Here is a 21236-nt window from a genome sequence, read left to right as displayed (position 1 = left end):
TTCCTGGGAAGTAAAAACTTTTAGGTGTCGTTTGGTTCATGGATTCTCAAGGAATTTGAAGGAAAAAGAATTTAAAATCCATAGCAAAGTGTGTTTGGCTTACCAAAGAAAAGGAATTTCTTTTCCTTAATTAAAATTATATTCCGTATTTGAGTGAATTACAATTCTCTAGTAAATCATCAAGAAAATAGATTCCATGAGATATCTTTCATAAAAAAGACAAAATTGACCTTCCTTCCATGTACAAATCATCTACGCGATCTTCTCTCAAAACACAATCAAATACTTGATTAAATTATCTCTCCTTTGACAAATCAACAAACTAAACAAAAATCACATTCATTTTCATATCAGCCAAACACATATCAAATTCCAATTCATTTTCCTTCGTATTCCAATTCCTTTGTAAGATTCCATTCCTTCAAAAAAAATTCTACGAACTAAACGGCACCTTAATTTTTTTAGAATTCCACGATTGTAAGAAAACTCTGTTATTTCACATAGAACAGATGCATAGAAGATCTGGGTCGTTACAATATGTATATGTGATAATTTTATAAAATAATGGTGTTTAATATAGATTATTAAGTTCCAATTAGTAAAAGGAACATTGGACCCTTACTCTGAAAAGATATCTATTACAATATGTTTTTTAGCGTTTTGTTTCAAACACAAAGAAAAAAATTTCATACTAAAGGAATCCAAGCTTTTTGGTGCTTTTCTTCTTTGATGGACTTTTGGTATTTATGGAGATCAAGGAACGAAGTAAATATTTCAAAGTAGGCTTAAACGGGTACCAAAAATACTCGATGACATTCAATCATTGTCGTACTCATGGATTAACGATTTATGCAATGTGCCTTGTTTTACTTGGGTTATTTAGGGTTGTAATCATTTGAAGGATTTGCCCTCCGTATGGTAATTTGTAATGGTCCTGACATTTTGTTAGTTCTAATATAATCGACTTTCAAAGAAACATTACATTTATTTAACTATATCACTAATGAAACTTTGTATTTATTTCCAGACCGACAAATACCATTTTTAACTAAACATTAGAACTTAGTAGTGAGAAATGTATTTATAAATAATTACAACCACTCAACTTTAAAAAAGAAAAATAGATCGAGAAAAGAAGAAGAAAAAACAGTTTTAAAAGGCTTGGCACGTTGCATGCCCAATAATATTTGGGTTGTGTTTATTAAACCCTGAGCAACTTAAAATGGGCTGCTCAACTCATTGATTTCGTGAAAACTTCCATAAAATATTCTAACACTTTGGGAGATCACTGGGAGGTGGGCGAATCGACTCCTTTGGGCCTTTACCATTGTCCACAACAAATGCCATCTTCAGTCCCCATGTCGTGTGCACTTCGAGATGACAATGCATGAACCAAACTCCTGAACAATATATCGATTAAAAATGGTTTTAAAACGATGATCAAGTAGTTCAAAAATACGTAAACTTAAAGCAAGATTGATTATGTACCAGGATTGTCGGCTCGGAATCTGATAGCAGTCCATCCTCCCGCCGGGACTCCAACGGTGTTCCTCTCAACAGGGTCAACAAGATTAAACTTCTTAGGATCAGTAATGGGATTGTAATTACCGATTCCCCTTCCTACCACGAAAAAGTTGAATCCATGCAAATGAAGCGGATGGCTTTCCGGTGTGAGCATTCCGGTGTCTTGCAAGACGAGTTGCACGGTGGCGTTATAAGCAAGTCTGTATAGTCTTGTACCGTTTGTCGTTGCAAAGTTTGTCGGCTGGGTGCCGGTGTAATTGTATGGCATTAATGGCTTGCTAGGGAAGTCGTCGGTGAACACCCCGCTTATATTAAAATAATGTGCTTGCAGAAGTGCGGTTGTCGGCATGATAAATGTGATATTATTGATACTGGCAGCCACCCTGCTACCATTAACACAGGTCGAACAAGGGTTGATCCCAAGGCCGATGCTGAAAAACAAGTCATGATCGATAGTCAACGGGAAGTTCGCGGGGTACTTCACGGAATTCAAGCTTTTCAAAGAGTTTATGAAGTTGTTAGCGACCGGAGTTGCGTTTTGAGGTGGAGGAGCAACCAGTTTAGTGGCGGCGGATGAGACAGTGCCGGAGTAATGTAGGGCGGCGGTTGCAGTCACGTTATCAACTGCAATGGGTGCATCCATGAATGGAGAAGCTGCGACTAGGTATTTTCCGGCAGTTTGGGTGGCGGTGACAAGTGCGTTTGTGGTTTGTCCTGGTGCTATTAAAACGGTGTCTGTCGTAAAGGGTTTGACATAAGTTGCATCGACCTCAACCACTGTGAACTTATGTCCGGCGATTCTAAAAAACAACTCTTCATTCAGTGCAGCGTTGACAATTCTTAGCATGTATGTCTTTCCTTGATCCACAGGTAGTTTGAACCCACCTTATACATTATATACACAACAAAATTGATTGAAATTTTTAAATAATCTATCGCTACTAGAAATCTTTGTGTGATAGTTTTTGTACATAAGAAAACCTACCATTCTCTACACAATTCGAAATAGGTCCAGGATGTCCATTGATGGTGTGAGCATCTGACACATTTGGGGCTTGTCCTAGTTTTTGCGCCTGGTTGATCACAGCTTCAGTATCTGCTTTCCACCATTCTCCTGAAAATCACAAGTAAGTTAGTTTCATGATGATGACTCTTAATCCTTAATTTGAAATAATTAAGAGACTTTACCCAATACAACCACAACTTCCTTATGAGGCTTCGGGTAGGGGTAAGGGACCCCACGCTTTGGCAAGATGACAATGGCACCATGGACTGTGGCCCTTAACCATAAAATATGTGCATGCCACCAAAGAGTTCCTCTTTGACCTGTTAGGGTGAACTTATAAACATAGGTCTGCTCCGGCTGAATCGGGCATTGTGTTATGTAGGCCGGGCCATCAGCCCAACCTGTCCTTAGTTGTCGCACACCGTGCCTAGGTTTGTCACAATAGACATCACTTGTGTTAGACATGTCGAGTTTTAGATTATTTTTTCAAAAATTTCATCTAAGTAGAAAGTGTGGATTCCAACATATATACAAACAAACAGGAAGTTGATACTATGTCTAACATGTTGGATATGCTAGATAAGGTTGGACTAGATGTGTTTAACCTTTAAGGTGGTGCTTTGATACCATGTTAGTTAAGATATGTAGAGTACTAGATTTATATCAAAGAGCATTTGAGAAAAGATTGTAGACTTCAACATATATAGAACATATATAGAAGATGTGAGATACTAACAAATTGAACATGCATTAACTCCAAAATACATATATAGTTAAGAAATAAACTACTAACCAGTGGACACTAAGATTATATTTGACATGATTGACCACCTTGACCATTACCGTGTCGTCCTCCCTGGCGACTATAGTCGGACCTGGGAAACGACCATTAACTGTCACAATAGGCTTACTTTGGCACAATTTTGTTGTGTTCTTCATTACCACCTGCATATATTATCAAAACATATATTTTTAGAAAATTAATCATACAATGTGCTTTGTACATTTAAATTTTGCATGAAGTACGCACATTGAATTTGTAATGACGGATCCGGCACTCGACTAATGGCGGAAAAGTGAAAGCCGTCATCACCGCCGCTACCACCAGTAATCGCAACCATGTCATCACCATGTCTCTTCCCTCCTCTTCTGTTTGAAGTTCTAGTAGTTTGTGGTGGTAGCAGATAGAACAGATAGCATATAAAGGGGAAGTATATAGTGGCTTTGCTGAAATGTCCCTTTTACCCCGTTAGGTGGATTGGGTAGGCTTAAATCGCATACGTTTCTTGCTTAGTTCACTTTTACGAATAATTTCACAAAAAATATATAATGAAAATGAAAAAGGATTTGGTACAATATCTACTACATTTTACTTGGCAGCTACACAAAGTTGTTATGCGACAGCTAACTTTTTATACTCTTAAGTTACGTATTGCCTTGTTTTTCTATATACAAATACAAATAAATAAATATACATATACATACATACATAAGTGTGTGTATATATATATACACACACACACACACACACACACACACACACAACCACGGTTCCGAGATTCTAAAATAAAGAAAAAAAAACCAGAGATATTGCGATTCAACCTGATCAGCCATAAATAATTATATGGCGGAGATGTATAATCATATATGATTATAAATGTTTATACATATATGTCAAATGATAAATGATTATACATACATGTCTGTTCATAAAATAATTAATCATATATGATTATGGTGGTTGGTGACGGAGGAGGTGATGATGGCAGAGGCAGCAATGGTAGATGTGACGGGGGGTCGTAGTGGTGGTGGTGATGGTGGCAGTTATGGTGGTAGGGAAGGTGTTAGGTCGTGGCGCACCCAGAGGAAACCCTTTCGACCTATGCAAACGACACGTCTCACCATGGGATTTGAGTGCGTAGTGCATGCCACACCTCCCTGAACTCTATATATATGGGACGATTTTTCTTCTTTTGATGCTCATTTCCTCTTCAAACTCTCTCGACATTTCTCTGACCCCGAGCCCCGGCCTTTTTGAGTTTTCGACCGCTTTAGTGAAGCGTTGCGGCATCAGAGAGCCCGATAAAAAGAAATATTTGGGGTCGAAGTGCTGCCCGCGACTTCCCAAACTTTTGCGGAAAAACCTGTAAGTTAAGTTATACTTGTTATTCTTTAAGTGTAACTTATATTTATGTTCATGGTCGTTATTATGAACCTATATTTAAGATTTATTAGTAATTCTAGTCAAAATACTGCTCAATCTACGTATGGGAGTAATGTCTAGGCTAGATCATTGAGGTGTTTAAAGTGAATTTTCTAAACGGTACATCTTTATACCAAACGGATCATACCGCCAATATGATCTTACATGGTCGTTCCTTATTTGATAGAGTTCAAATTTTTTTGGGATTAGTGGATGATCTAAATATTTGTTATTATACTCAAATAGTTAATAACATGTAAAATATATTATAGGTTGATATGTGTTGGTCAAGTAGTTTGCAAAGCTACCTACTTAGCTGTTTCGAGACTATTCAAGTGAGTTATCTCAATGCACTATGTATTGTAATACATGTCCATGTATATTAGGATATAAAAGCTAGTAGAGTAGAATGTATGCATAGATTTATAGAATCTCTTTATGATTGAATGTTGTTTATATGATTAATTCATTATCTATGTATAAGGAGTTGACGGCAGAACGACGACAGACCATGAGCCTATAGACTTATGTTGACGACGGAACGGTGCTAGACCATGAGTCCAGATGCACACGTTATTGGTTGAACGGCAAAAGATTGTAACCATTGTTTGTATACATGTATTTGTATTGTGGTATATGATATTTTAGAAAAGTCACTAAAATATTGGCTTACAGTTGTTGAATAACTATTTTTTAGGTTGTTCTTCTGATCGTGAAAATGCTCGAGGGTGGCTATACTCACATCGAAGAAATAAATATGTTTTTAGACTTCTGCTAAGACTTTTTTTTTATATATTAATAAATGTATGGCGATGATCTTTTAATGAAAAACGGGCTTTTGGAGTATATTATGTGTGTTTTACAAATGGAAATTTTATGTTAAAAATCGGACCTTAGACATTGTGTATATGTATATTTATGATAAATCTTAGTGTCTCTCATTTATAAGTACTATATGGCAAAATAAGATATTCAAAACAAACTATGAAAAAACTAATATGTTCCAAGAACAATACGGTGATATTAATATTGCGTTGTGCCCCATTCTAGTCTTCCAAGTATTACATGACATTTTGTTTTGTATAATTCAATATTTTTCTGTTTAGTTTCGTCCGATTATATTTATTTTCTTTATTTTTTGGTACACATATCAAATGCTGCCTTTAAAAATAAATACGTCTCCTCTCTTATGTTTTTCTAAATATCCTTTTTACATAGCATGTGCCATAATTGAATTAGAATATATTCAAACTGTACGTTAAATGTGTTTAACTGATCTTTTTTTAACCGGTCAAAGCTTATCTACAGTATAATAGAGCTATAGAAATACCAACGGGTAGATATGGCTTTCAGAATGATTGTGTTCCAGAAAAATAAATAAATAAATTGAACGCTTTATTCGTTGAGGGAAAAAAACATGATTTAACTTTTTGGGTAGTCTAATAAAATATACTTTTCCAGTTTTTCAATCAAAGTTTATTTATAATTTTTAATTTTGAGTGCCAGGGTTTATTTATTTATTTACGGCATTCTATATTTTAACAAAAGTAAATTATCATAACTACTTATGTATAAAAGCAACTCTTTTATTGTTTTAAAACATTCATAATTATTTTGTTTAATGGAATAGATAAAGCTTTTATCTTTAAAAATGAATCCTAATTCTAAGAGTGGATTGATTAGAACATAAGTCAAAATTACATCTGACCAACCAATGACCACAACTTTTGCACAAACACCACTTTTTCACTATAGTCAAAGAGATTACTTTGTGATTTTGGAAGTGAGACTCTTCACCTACTTGTTATTGCTATCATATATTATGATAAATAATTATTTTGTTTGAATACATATGAAGTTTGATTTGATTTTTTTGTACGGTGAATAAGTTTCGTTAATCAAAGTGGTTAGCAAGAAGCTAAATGCAAAATGGACATTACATATATTAAAATTTACAATAGGAAAGAGGAGAAATACACCAATGTTGCACCTCTTCCACCGACTTTAAAGGAACATGTATGGTCCTATTAGCGACCATGGCGTTTTTGGCTTTCTACAAAATACAAAGCACGATATAGCATAAGGCGGACAACATTTTAGACATTTTCCTTGGCCGATGAACGTTGAGTAGCAATCTCCATAGGTTTGATCATGAGAAAGGGGACGATGGGATCAAATTGTACCATGACATAAGCTTTGCCAAATGGATGCATTAAATGGGCACATAAAAACGTGTGACCAACCAACTCCTCAACAGATTCACAAAGCTAGTTGGGACAACAAGGATTGAACATTAATACCTATAATTGTGAGGTTATGAGCTAACATGAAGATAAGGTTCAGTTCGTGGAAAGCCTCGAAACAAAGCAATTGACCTTCAATGGAATCAATTTCACTAAACTAAACTCATTTGTGGAATCCATTCCTTAAAGATCAAACATCAACAAACGCAGGACCTAACGAAAAAAAGCCCAAGCATCAGCTAGCCACCTCCTTCCATCTTTGTCCCTTGTCAGGTTTACTCCTTCTACAAACTATATCAGGCCTGTCTGTTTTATGGATTCTCTACCTCTTTAGGGATGTGTAGACCAGTTCCAATATGATTACAAGTCCAAATATGTCTCTAATATGATTACAAGTCCAAACATGTCTCTAATTTCAATCTATCAAAAATTATATAGTTTTTATGGAGATCCAGTGACATATAAGGCCAAATACATATCTTTTAAGGCCAAATTACTAATCCACTTGTCTTTCTAGAAGTTGGTATTATTACCATTGCCAACAAAAGGGTACTCAAATATACACCTTGCTATTCAAAATCTTCATTAATACGTTATGTTTAACCACACCTCGGAATGGATGGTTCCTTAATTGGCTTATCATCAACAAAGGAAAGCCTATGTTTGACTTTTATACAACTCACTCAAAGAGACTTTGCTTCACTTTTTAATATCCACCACCATTTTTCTAAAAGTGCACAATTCAAAGATTGAAGACAACCCACATCAAGGCCTCCACCTTCTCCACGGGTGGTAACGGATTTCTGCACCACCTAACGTGTCTTTTTCTTGTATTCACCGCTTACCACCGAGAAATCTCATATGAATACTTTCAAGCAAATCAATTGGCTTCGTGGACGCTTTGAATATGGAAAATAATATAGTGGTAGATTTCCTAAAATGGATTCAAAAATCGTTAATCTACTACCAACGGAGAGGTTTTTTGCTTTCTACGAACTCAATTTATATCAAAACGTATTCACAATTGGATCTCCAAATGGTTCACGCCCATGCCATAAACTTTACTCTTGTGAAGGTTTACCTTTAACTCTGATAGAGAAACATCTTAGCAACCTGTGAAGATTGATTATTTTCATGGATGACCATTCACCTAAAAAAATTACATCACCAACATACATAAAATGAGATAATATGGGACCATTATTTAGTAAAGACAGACATGTAAAGAGATGATTTTCGGTGACAACTTCCATCGATACATGTAATCTCTTTAAGGAAAGAATGAAAAGAAAATGTGACAATGGATCACCTTCCATCATTCCCATTTAATTATCAATTTATTTGGAAGCATATTTGTTTACCAAGATTGAAGCTCTCCGAGATGACAAGAACCCTTTAATATATCCTCTCCATTTGGCGCCAAAGTTCATTTGTTTCATGACCTAAACCAAGTCTCAAAAGCCCAATGAAATCAGTTAAATGCTTTGTTGAAATTTAATCTGAAAATTATGATTTTTATCATGACTTTTTTATCCCAAGCATGAAGCCCATTAACCATAAGAGGCTCATCAAGAATGTTTCTCCTTCCCACATATGCATATTGTTATACACTAATTACCTTAGCAATCACTTTCTTGAAACAAGTAACAAGAGCATTTTACAATCACCTTATACATGCACCTAATGAGGTTCACATATCTGTAATCATGTTGTAAGATTTGATCATTAATCTTGGATATGAGTGAAATAAAGGAGGAATTAAAACCTCTAGTGGTCAGGAATTGTGTGTAAGGATCTACCTGATTTTATTGTGTCTTGGTGCCATTCGGTTTCACTGCTCGAATGTTGCTTGCTTTGTGCTTTGTAGGACTCATATTGATGTGAGTTAACTATTAAATAAATATGTTAAGTTACATGCTACAAATGTTAGATAATTTTATAACGATTGATTCGACTTTATTACGTAGCGCTCATCTGAGTCTAACCGTTGTAGGGTTGAGTCTTTTAGTCGAAAGATTATTTAAGTTTTGTTTCATGTAATTGTATTCATGGAGTGGTTAGCTGACATTAATAGGTAACTTAGAGGACTCGAGATGATTCTTGATGAAAGTATGGATATGTGTGGAATGCAGTATTGGGCCCATACTACTAGAAGCATAAGATCCATACTCGAATCAAGGGAAGTCACGAGGAATCTAAGGAGTTGGTTGAGGGTAGAGGGTATGGTTGATACCATGATTCGTGACAGTGTTTCTGTATCAGTCGATCTTTTGGTTATGGTTGTTCAGGATGAGGATGAGTCTGGTGATTGTCTGGGCTTTAGTGGCCATGTCAGTTTGGGTTTTAATGGTGCAGACCTAGGTGAGTTAGATGAATTTGAGGTCTAGAGAGCCTTGCTCAAGATAATGCCAGTTGATTCGCAAGACTCAAGAAAGAAGTGATTGTTATGATCGACTCGAGGATTGCAGCCAGAGGGTTGAGTGATCGGTAGGTGGGTTGGAATGTCTTATCTACATCAGAGGCTATGTTCTTACAACTTTCTGCATTTAGAGGAGAGAGAGAGAGAGAGAGAGAGAGAGAAAGAGAGAGAGAGAGAGAGCAGACATGTGATTTGTAGAGTTGGGACGTAGACCCAGCTTGAGGCTATATGGATGCGGATTTTGGAGGCAGTATGGCGATGTAGGAATGCACAAGAGGATCCTTGTGGGATGGTTGCCTTGAGATGAGATCAAGGGTCTACGTTCTTGGGTTATAGGCACGTCAGGTGCTAGCTAATGGTTTCAGGCAATCAGAGAAGTGAATCGGGATCGACAAATTTTATTGATGTATCCCCTCTATGAGAATGATGCCCTTTGTATTTATGAATAACTTTTGCGATAAATTTGCGGTTGGGATTTGTAGGCGAGGAGTGTAGTAGTTCATTTTTTCTAGATAAGAAGTTGGCATTTTTTTTTGCATCTGCATGGAATTCTTGATGTTAGAGGCAGCCATGATTGGGGAGTTCCTGAGGTCTCCATCTGGGATTTGGAATCTCTTTGAGTTTTCTTAGTCTTTCTCTGGAAGGTCATCTTGCGTTGTGTTATATATCCCAAGGGTTAGGGATGTTATGCATCTGGTGAGACGGTGGGGGAGAGCTGGATATTCTACTTAGACGATCATCGATGTGTTCGAGTTATAGTTTCAGAAGAATGGGTCATAGGGATCTGCATTTCAGGTATACGAAACTTTGGTTCAGGATTTGGTCAAGACGAGGATGCAGAGCAAGTTGCCATCAGATGTATGTGTTCAGGAATGCAAGAGTCGTCTTCGTAGAAATAAGTTGTTGGAAAAGGATCTCGTTGTAGCCAGTGGTTTCTTTCAGAGCGATGAGGAATAGGTCAAGAGGCGTTTGGTCGCTCAAGTTGAGTATCGATTGTTGAGGGATTTGTCAACTTGTTGTATAGATTGATATTTATAATCTAGGTTTGAGCAGTTGTTGATCGGTCAATCAATTTCAGAATTGGTATGTTTAGTCCCTCATGGGTTTTTTCCAATAGTGTATTGGATCAATGGATTAATTGTCAATGCACTCTCGATCATTGATCTTTTCGTTCACGTCAATAGTAGAGGTTCTTCGGAAATCAGAAGTTTCAGTTTGTATCAGTTAGAGTTCAATGGTTGCGTCAACCTATTGTCAAAATCTATATATTGTACATTTTGATTTCTGGATATGGGTACCCTCAATGGTTGGTTGTAAAATTATCATTCACAGCAGGCTCGAGTTTGGCAGATGTCCTTGGTTATTGGAAGTTCGGATGTGGGGACAGCGTTATTTAGTTTTTCAGGTGTGGCTTTGGATCTGCGTAGAATCTAATATTGGCGTGTCACGTCGGCGGGGTTGGTATCTAGATTGACCCGACCAGGGTTTTAATAACATTTATGATATCTTTGGAAGTTTTATCGAGTTATTTGTGTATTGATAGGATCTGTTCGGTTTCAATCAAGGTGTGGGATCTTAGTTTCAACCATTCATGAGTATGTTTCTGTTAACGGTTGAGGTTCGTCATTTCAGTTAGATCTATTGGTACCACACCCTAGGGGTAAGGTGGTGAAGAAGAAGGAGTGCGGTAAATTTAGGGTTGGTCATGTGTTTCCCTTGGGGATTTATATAGGTTGAGTAAGATAGCATGGAAACACTTGGTTCGAGCTATTTGCATGGTTCTTAATTGGCATGTTTGGGTGTTAGTGTATTGTTGGGAGTCTAAGGACTCAGTGACCAACTGGTTTGGATCTTATGGGCAGTTAAAGGTGGTTGGGAGTAATAGTTGTGCATTAGAAGTATATTGCAAAGTGTTTGCATTATTAATCCCATTTGCTTGCGAACTGTTTATTTGGAGTTAGTTACCAATGTTAGGTATCGGCTACGGAATCTCAATTCATGAAGTTTGTTTTAAATGCATCGAGTGATTTGTCTGGTGGATGTACACCTGAGATAAGGGATTTGAATGCAACATGAAATTATTGGATGAATCATCATTATACTTGTGGGAGCGGTGGGTTGATGATCACTTGTCAGGAAGTCAAGTGTGTATTTAAGGTTTTTGGGCACAAGTTCCGGATTTGGGATTGGTGGGAATTCACGATCGGTATGTTTTGAGTATTCTTTCTGCATATTGTAGTGGTGTTCCTAGTCAAGGATTAAGGGTATCTACGACGAATGGATGATCATCAATCTTAGAGTATGGCTTCTAGAGTTTAGACCGATGGATTCTCAGTTTTGGGGTAGTTTATTGATGGAAGTAGTTGTAGTTCCAGTTTTTGGGAAGTTTTACGATCTGGGTGGTTTTCACTAGAAATTGGGTCTTTTAGTTGTGAAGAGAAAGATAGTTGTTTCGGTCGAGTACTTCCAAGTTACTGAGTTGTTGTTGGCAGTTATGGTTTTTGGGTGATCTCTCGATTTCTCTGTATAAATGCCTTGATTTCGAAATGGTTAGTGGGAGTTTAGGGAATATGTTAGCGTTGTTTATGTTTCTTTACAACGGTTATTTAGCTGAGACTTGTGTTAGGAGTCGCCTTGTTTTCAAATAGACAGTTCAACAAAAGTTAATAGTCAGAGGTTCAGTTTTCTAATGGTATCAACAAGGTCATTCGGGGTCGGAAGGGTTTCGTATGGTTCGGGTTGCGAAATGAATTCATTTTGACTGTGTTCCGAGATGATATTGTCGTCTTAGGATTCAGAAAAGTTATTGGATTTTCGGACTTCGGGCAGAAAAGTATCGGTTATTCTTCATTAGTTAGGGATAGTAGGTCACAAGTTCTTTATTAGTCAGGGTTTGTGAGACGACTTTTTAGTTCGGATCAGGATTCTGGAAGGATTTTCTGAATAGCCTGGGGATGTAGTAGGGAACGATTTCGAGGACGAAATCTAATTTAAGTGCAGGTGAATTGTAACACCCTTTTGTTCAAGTAATTTCATTTTTGAACCTAAGTATGAAATTTAATTGCAAAAATGGTCCCATGGATCCATAAGTAAGAAACGTGTCACTTGTACGTACGTTGGGCGTACATGGCAAAAAGCCAAACCCTAATTTTAGGGTATAAAACCTATTTAAACATTATTAACTCCTCAAGAGTTCTTCCCTCATCAGCTTGCAACTCTCATTTGGTCCCTAGAAAACCCTAATCCTTTGTGGGAGCCTTTTCGAGCTTTAGAGTGCATTTTGGTGTTCTTGAAAGAAGTAGAATGAAGGGAAATCACCTTAGGAGGTTAAGGCATCTTGGATCTAGAAGTGTTTCACACTTAAGCATCCTTTGAAGGTATAAAGTCTTAAACTTGATGAGTTATTTCCTTAGATCTTGTTAGACTTGAATTTGTGTTCATTTTGGTCCCATAAGCTTGGTGTTCATGAGTAAGGATTACTCCAAATAGAAGAGTTGTTCTTTCAAACGTTTTTAGGTGTTAGGAACCATAAAAATGTGATATTGGTCCTTCTATCCCTTCCATGCAAGAGTTATGATGTCTTAATGGATTAATAAGTTAGGGTTTTAGCTTTTGGACCTTTTCTAGCTATGGAAAGTCATAAAGGTGGAAACTTTATGACTTAAGACGGTGTTTTGAGTCTAGATCTGAGTTTGGATGGAAAACCCTTAAGGATTGAGAACTTAATGAGAATGAATGGGCTCAGACGACGTATGTTGGGCGTACCAAGTGATACGTTGTGGTACAAGGTTTATGCCTTGTATTTTTGGTTGAAGTCTCGACTACGCTCGACGTAATGGCTAAGTACGTTAGGCGTACTCAGTCAATATTGAATTTCTTTGACTTTTGTCTTGCTGGCTTTGACCTTTGACCTGGGGGTGACCAAGTTTGACCTAAGGGTATTTTGGGTATTTTGAGCAGAAGTTTGAGATTAGGTCACTATTTGTTGTATAGGTGACCTGTAGACAGGGGCGCATCTACAATATAATAAGGGTATGTAATTGAATACCCTTGTCTTTTTACAATAAATACTAATTATTTATGTTTTAAAAAATATTATATATACTAATTAATCGTTGCATACCCTCTCAAAACACTTGCATACCTTGAAACAGGGGATGAAGACTCGTTAGAACAATATTAAGATAATTCAAAGCTTTATCTTCAAAATTTTAATACGAAAAAGAAAATCACATCTAGCTTTTTGACCTTGATAAACCGAAAATCATATAACAAATCTTCTAAAAATTATATGTTTATCTGTTGGATATGTCGACATAGTGTGGTTTGGGTTGAGACTGTACTGCTTTGTGTTGTCAGCCAACAAACCCGATGGTAATCCAGTCGGGTGATTGCGGCTCAGTGACAATCCAATCGGGAGATTAATGGCTAGAGTGGAAACCCATTCAGGAGGTTATGAGCCAGTGGCAATCCAATCGGGAGATTGTAGGCTAGAGAGGCAATCCAACCGGGAGGTTGTGGGCCAATGTAATCCAACCGGGAGGTTGTGGACCCAACATGCATTATGTATATTGTTTGATTATGTGTGGTACTTTGGGGGAATTCACTAAGCTTTTTCTTATCATTTAAGTTTTACGTTTCAGGTACTTCAGATGATCAGGGCAAGGCGAAGTCTTGATCGTGCACATCCTTCGGTTTTTATGAGATTCAATTTTGGGATACTCTGATTTGTGATTTTTCACTTTGGAAACTATGTTTTGTAAACATTTATGGTTTTGGGTTGTTTCTGAAAAATGAAATTTTTGCCTTGATTGTTGGGACGTTACATTATTCATCAAAATGTCATTCAGACAGTTCTCACGACGTGAGACTATGCCTGTCACGTCGTGAGGATCGAAGGTTGTGACTATTTTGTCTATTTGTAGCTCACGATGTGAGCAATACATTGTCACGTCGTGAGGGGCAGTTGACCGTTGGCTTTTGGACCAGTTTGACTTTAGGTCAAACTTGAAGGATTTGGGCTATTGATTAAGATTCTTCTATGTTTTGGTGCTAGAGGGCTCGTGGGTTGTAACATCCCAAAAATTCAACAACTTTAAAACTTTTCAAAACAACCCTTTTGTCTAACAAAAGTGTTATAAAACCATTGTTTCAAAACATTATTTAAAATCATAGTCTCCCAAGATCCAATTAGTTATAAAACCAAGGATGTGTACGGTCACACCTTCGCCTTGCCACAGTCCACTGAAGTATCTGAAACCATAGACCAAAACTGTAAGCACAAAGCTTGGTGAGTTCCCCCAAAATACAAACACAAACGAATAACACAAATACAATAACAGCATGCAATGGGTCCACAGCTAACAGACTGGATTACCCTTGAGCCCACAACATAAGTCTAGCTTGCCCTCGGCCCACATCTTATGTCTGGCTTGCTGCCCGACCAGATCAGTCCTCAGACTGAATACCACTAAGCCCTCAGTACGAGTCTGGCATGCCCTTCCCGGTCCTCAGCTCATATCTGGAATGCTCATGAGCCCATAGTATGATTCTGGCTTGCCCTCCCCGGCCCTCAGCTCATATCTGGATTGCTCTAGGGTTTGTTGGCTACCGCACGGAGCAGTACAACTTCAACCCAACCCACACGATATGTCGACATATAGCAGATAACAAACATATACAATTAATCATACAGACAGTATCACAGGTAGTCCTACCGATCTACCAGACTAGCATATCAAAACTAGCATGCATATCTATTCCATACTCTGCATATCAATGATTATCAGGTTATCAAACCAATGGGTTGGCCTTGGTGCCTTCGACCTGTAAGTACAGTGAGGAAAACTCACCTCGCAGACTGAACAGAACTGATGAGGACCGACTTTGAATCTCAGCTCCAACCAACACATATTCATCAAATAAAGACCAATACTTAGATACCACTCAAAATACCTCAAATACCCCCTTAGGTCAAACTTGGTCAAAGTCAATGGTCAAGGTAACAGTCCATGTTGACCCAACATGTCGTGTTGACTTAGAAACACGTTGTGTTCCGCCTGCATCCAAACAGTCGGGAAAACCTCAACCAACACGACGTGTTCGCCCGAGTTCCAGCAGCTTAATACATTCAGCTGCCTTTTCGACTCCAAGAGCTCTAAAGCTCAGATCTAGACCAAAATATGATTAGGAAGGATAAAGTTTCCAACATTATCCATTGGGGACTACCAAAAAGGTCCAAAACCAAAACCATAAAGCTTGATAATGCAAAGGCTTAACCAATACACACTTAATCCTTAAATTCTGAAGTCCATCCTTTCCAGAAGTGCTTCTAACACCTAAGCCATCCCAAAGGTTGGTGCTTTTTAGACATACATGTCCAATGCATGTCTTGAACCCATATTAGGTCAAAATGAGGATTTATCACCGAATCTCTATGCATGGAATCAAAACTTGATTATAGACCAGATCTAAGACACTACTAGGTCACCATGACCTGGAGATTCATAAAGTTGCAAACTTTATGAGATCTAACTATTCCAACATTCAAGAACAAGAAGAAAAAGGGACAAAACCCAAGATCTAACAACTTTGAATGATAAAAATCGAGTCTTGGACACTTACAAAGGTCCAAAATTGTGCCAAACTGAAGAATGGGGGCTTGCTTGTTGGATCTTTGCTTCCTTCTTCCACCTTCTTCCTTCTTTAACTTCAAAAACACCAAACTAGCTCAAAAATGGGAGGGGAAAGATGATTAGGGTTTCTTTCAGGGCTTAAGGGGCTGATGGGGGTTGAGGGTGAATAAACCCTAGCCTCCACATTCCTTTAAATAGGGAGCAAAACCCGAAAGATTAGGATTTCATTTCATCCATCAACACGCCGTATTCCAAGAGGCAACACGCAGTGTTGTCCATAATGAAATCCACGTTTCCTCATATTTGGACACGTCGTGTTGGTGCCTCCAACACACCGTGTCAAATCCTCAAAAGGTGATTCATTCCCAAAATTGCTCCTCAAATTTCTGGGTGTTACAATTCTCCTCCACTTAAATTAGATTTCGTCCTCGAAATCATTCCTTACTATCTCCTTTACCGAACTAAACGATCATGACTGGACTCCCTAAATCCCAATAACGACTTGGGAAGTCACCCCGCTCTGATGACCGCCCACCCTTACTGATGTTGAATCCAAAATAGAAGATATCACGAGCCCTAACGAAGAATGAATCTTAACTTTTCCCTAAGCCAACGAGTATCCAACCGCCATACCTGAAATGGAAAACCCTGAACAATGTCGTACTCCAAGACAGATAGAACCAAACAAAACTACTCCCGTAAAGACTCATCTGCACAACCCGAGCATAACAACCTATCCGGGCTGAACGGATTTACAGATACCCGAAAACATATACCCCCAACCACCTATCAAATCCTTGATAAAAGTTGACCCTAATACACGATGGCCTTTCATTAATCGAGCCCATTCTAATCTGAATTCTCATACTGATGACGGACGATTCCTCGCTCTTGGTAAAGTTAATTGATAAAGGACAACCGTCACTACTCAGCTCCAAAACCAGGAATCCAATACCTTATCTGAAAAGAACCCAAACACATCAATTGCGAATTTTCCACTAATCCAAATTCCATAAGATGCACAAAAAGCCTTTAATTAACCCGTGACTCCCTGACACGCCATTCCAACCACTGCTCCTATGTAACATCCATAAAAATCGTGCCAAATTTAAACTTTTAAAAACATTCCAAAACCATTGATTATTACAAAACTTGTTTTCAAAATAGTTCAGTGTCAAATATCCCAGAATCAATTCATAAACAACACGAGGTGTACGATCATGCCTTCGCCTTCCCGCGATCATCAGAAGTACCTAAAACAAAATCAACAACTGTAAGCCCGAAGCTTAGTGAGTTCCCCCAAAATACACATACGCACATCAACATACATATACAAACAACATACTACGGGTCCAATCAACCATCGAGTTGGAATACCCCAGGCCCTCAACCATCGAGTTGGAATGCCAATCATACTATAAGTCCAGTCATCCTCGGGATGGAATACCCTAGGCCCACAACCATCAGGTTGGAATTATTGGATTAATGTCTAAGTCCATAACTATAATTGGTAAGACTTGACCCGACCCGGCATGGTCCATTTGGGTTGCATGGCATCATGCATTTGGATAGACTATAATGAGAGAAATAACACTTAAGGTTGGTTAATATATTATAAGTTCTAATATATTAATAAGGTTATTTAATTAGTATTGATCAAGAATTAATTTGGAATTAATTAAGTGATCAAAAGGAGACTAATTAAATATATGGGTTGATTGTGTAAATCATTCATTCTTATATATGTGGGCTTGTGATCCAAGATTCCTTATGTTGGACTAAGTCCATGGGGTGAACCATGGATACTCCATGGAGGTTAAAATCCATGGAGCATAAGGAATGGGTAAAGTTATGAGTTACATGGTGTAACCCTAATAGCCACCATATAAAAGAATCCCATGGCTCAAGAAATCGTGCACTAATGTGTGAGTGTGAGGGCTAGACGATTTCAAGGAGTGTTCAAGTTTCTCTCAAGTTATTCCAAGTGTATTTGGTGTTGTGTGAACCATTTGAGGTGTCACACTTGGGGCACTAGGCACTCAAGCTTCATGAAGACATTCTACATCAAAGAGGTATGTATTCTATCTTGTTATATTTATTATTTTGTATGCTAGATTAGGATAATACCTTGGATGTTCATAATTGTATGTATAATAGAGAAAACATAGATCCAAGGTATTTAGGGTTGCATGTACACTTAGGAGTGTTAGAATGCTCATAACCCAACAGTGGTATCAGAGCCTAGGCTTGTTTTCTTGTTATACTTGCAAAAGTAGCTGAAAAATCGAGTTGGATGCATATATTCGATTGTTTTGGCTGGAATTGGACTAGGAACATTACCCTAAGATGTTTTTGGACTTATAAACTTGTTTTTGATGTGGTAATGTTCATGCTAATCCAATTTCTAAGATAATTGTCATAATTTCAAGATTTGTATTAGTTTGTATGTTCATGCTAATTTCTTGAAGATTGATGATTTGAATTATCTTGTTCTTATGAGGTTCTTAGATTAATAGAAAGTTGTGTGAAATAGTTGTTTTCAACCCATTTTAATCTAAGAGTTGATTCCAAAGTGTGTTTTTGTAACTTGTCCTCAAGTTATATGAAAAGTCACATTTAAGAATCATAAAACTCATAAAAGTTGGCAAAGGTTACAAAATGAAGAGTCTCTTCATTAAATTAAAAAAAAAGTGTAACCTTAATTAGTTCCATAAGTTACAATAAAAAAAAGTTATTTTTTTTATTAATTAGTTTAAAGTCTTCCATAACTTGTCCTCAAGTTATGGAACTTGAAGAGTTTTTTTTTTTAATTAAAACTACTTTAAACTCATAAGTTATGGAATTAATTAGTTTTGAATAGTTTCAAAACTTGCCCTCAAGTTTTGGAATTTGAAAAGTTTTCACTTATGAATACTTTAATTCCAAGTTAGCCCTTAGAATTTTAAAAGTTAAAATTCAACCCTTATACTTTATAATATTATAAGTTAATAATATTTATATATATGCATAAGAGTAAAGTCAGTCTTACCGTTAGTAGGCCTCATTCACGAAGCCAGTCTATAAGGGGGTATAAGGTTACTGCCTATAAAATGGCAGTTTAATGGGTGTCCACTCTCACCCACCGCTTCCTTGACTGGTGGAGGGTCGTTAGCCGAACGGGTAGGACAAGGACTATAATTCTCCTTTCATTAAAAGTATTAATGATAAATACTAAGTAACTAAACTCTTATTAATACCCAATCTTAGTTACTTAGGAAAATGTGAATTTGGTGCTAACCCATGAAATTACACTTTGCACTTTGCTTAAGTCGTTAGTGGAGCGTGTGTGGTTAACCGGCACACTAACCTAGACTTAACAAGGTAGGCAAATGGTAACTTAATATTTATCATAGTATCGGTGGAGTGTGTGTGGTTAACCGTCACACTGATTAAGGGGTAAATATTAAGGGTACCAAGTATATTTTCATGGTTATTCACACCTTGTTTTGTGATCCTCGGCATCCCAGTCACAAAACCTGAAGGGCACACTCGAGATTGAAACATGCTTTTGAACAGTTCAATGAATCTCAAAGATCTAGGACTTTCAAATCCAATTAAAACCTAATAAATTATTTCGTTTTTCATGGTGGAAATTGGTGAATCGTCATTCACCTACCTTCAAATATTTTATAGCTTGGATTACGGCATCCCTCTTCTAAGTTATAAAATAGTTTGTTGGGTCCTAGCCTTAATATTTCATATTGGGTGTCATATTAAGGACTTTAAATCAACTATCTTGAATATCTCCCAAAAAGATGTCTGGTCTAGACATTTATGATCTTCCCAAATCTCTTGAAACAAGCTTTCCTAAATGAAGATGATGTCCCATGGATATCATACTTCTTTCACCTCCTCCAATTATTCTCCCTAACCCACAAGTTCCTAAAAAGTTTAAGGTCACTCAAGCCCTATTGGCAAGGCAAGGTCTAGGTGTGATCACATCTTGGAGATGTATTCACATATTGACAAGCCGGGAGAGTTGGGTGTCAAAGTCTTGAGAAAGTTGGTGGCTCAACTACTTTCTAAGTCACATAGTGAGTTCTTTTGGGAATCCTATGAAACAGACTAAGACAAGACCCTTAATGATCTTATCTATTTGCTAAGATCAACTTCCTAAAACGCTATGGACATTGACAATGATGCCATTGGATATCCAGTAAAGCTCTCTCTTCCCAATGGAAAGGGATCGGCCATAGTCAACTCTGTTGACCCAATGGTAAAGAGAGAGCCGAAGTCTGAGATAGTCCCATTATCAAGGATCCATAGGTAACTATTGCCAAAGGAAGGGGCATTGGTTACGAAGCTGCCAAATTTACCTAAGGATGTTAAAGTCAATAAGTTTGGCTCTACTTCAGGTAAAGTCCATTGTCTAACTCTATTAAGTACATGTTGATTCTGATCGCGAAGATGGATTTCAATCGCATGGTTCGGTGATCAGAATTTTGGGCTATTACTTAGGAGTTATGATATTTATATTGCTTAGGAATAGATAACAACAAGGTTTTCATATGGATTGTAAGGATTAGTTTTTCCGCAAAGTTCTAAAATAAAAGAAAAAGGTTTTGATTTTATTTATTTTAAGTATCCTTACAATGGCATTTGTGAAAAGTTGTTGCTTATAAGATTCCATTGATAGCAATATTGGAAAAATGGATTTGATTCTTTCGGTTGTGGTAGTGTCTAATATTACCAAATAAGGAAAGATTCTCATCACCCAAGGTTCAATTGGACCGAAACTTGGAATCATGCAAGTTGTATAGTATGATGAATGAGAACTTTCAGCTTGGAAAATTAAGACTAATTCCTTATGTGAATAAGGAAAGGACTAAGGGATCGAGTACACATTCTTGTGCACTGGTCAAGTCCACCACAAAAGATCAAGAAGACTATTCGTCATGATTTACTTAAGTTCAGTAAATATGGTTATACTTATAAGTTTAAGTATAAGCCTGTAGCATTGGAGAAGTTTCAATGTGAGACAGAACGAATAAGAAGAATCAAAGTATGGCAGAAAGATAAAAGTTTCTCAAATCTAAAAAGATGGGAGAGTACTTTAGTATCATGTTTATGATCATCTTAATGATTAAGATACCATATCACAATTGGTCCTCTAAAGTCAAGAAGAGGAGTCATGAATTGTTGAAATGGTTAAATCAAAAAGATGAGT

General features: G+C 37.2%; 1 protein-coding gene and 1 long non-coding RNA gene across 2 annotated transcripts; one reads left to right on the top strand and one right to left on the bottom strand.

Annotated features, from left to right (window-relative positions):
- Positions 1-1001: 1001 nt before the first annotated feature.
- Positions 1002-3724, bottom strand: LOC145136825 (laccase-4-like). Its single transcript, XM_079070936.1, has 6 exons — positions 3561-3724; positions 3324-3475; positions 2713-2957; positions 2510-2638; positions 1489-2409; positions 1002-1400 (listed from the first exon to the last, which is right to left on the bottom strand). Exons 1-6 carry the CDS (start codon positions 3660-3662, stop codon positions 1270-1272), a joined length of 1680 nt encoding a protein of 559 aa, XP_078927062.1. The 5' UTR covers positions 3663-3724; the 3' UTR covers positions 1002-1269.
- An 871-nt stretch (positions 3725-4595) lies between these two features.
- Positions 4596-5469, top strand: LOC145136826 (uncharacterized). The gene is made up of 3 exons (XR_013720728.1): positions 4596-4676; positions 5006-5068; positions 5218-5469. It is a non-coding gene; the product is annotated as an uncharacterized LOC145136826 (long non-coding RNA).
- The last annotated feature ends 15767 nt before the right edge of the window (positions 5470-21236 follow it).

This window comes from Lactuca virosa, chromosome 9, assembly GCF_052849685.1.
Source record: "Lactuca virosa cultivar CGN04683 chromosome 9, Lactuca_virosa_CGN04683_v6, whole genome shotgun sequence".
NCBI classification, from domain to species: domain Eukaryota; kingdom Viridiplantae; phylum Streptophyta; class Magnoliopsida; order Asterales; family Asteraceae; genus Lactuca; species Lactuca virosa.
This window is presented reverse-complemented; position numbering and strand designations above follow the sequence as displayed.

Coding starts and splice junctions, on each gene's coding strand:
- LOC145136825 (XM_079070936.1), bottom strand. CDS start 3,662: ATGGTGATGACATGGTTGCGATTACTGGTGGTAGCGGCGGTGATGACG. Junction 3,476..3,560: donor TCCGTCATTACAAATTCAAT/GTGCGTACTTCA, acceptor TAATATATGCAG/GTGGTAATGAAGAACACAAC. Junction 2,958..3,323: donor TATAATCTTAGTGTCCACTG/GTTAGTAGTTTA, acceptor TGACAAACCTAG/GCACGGTGTGCGACAACTAA.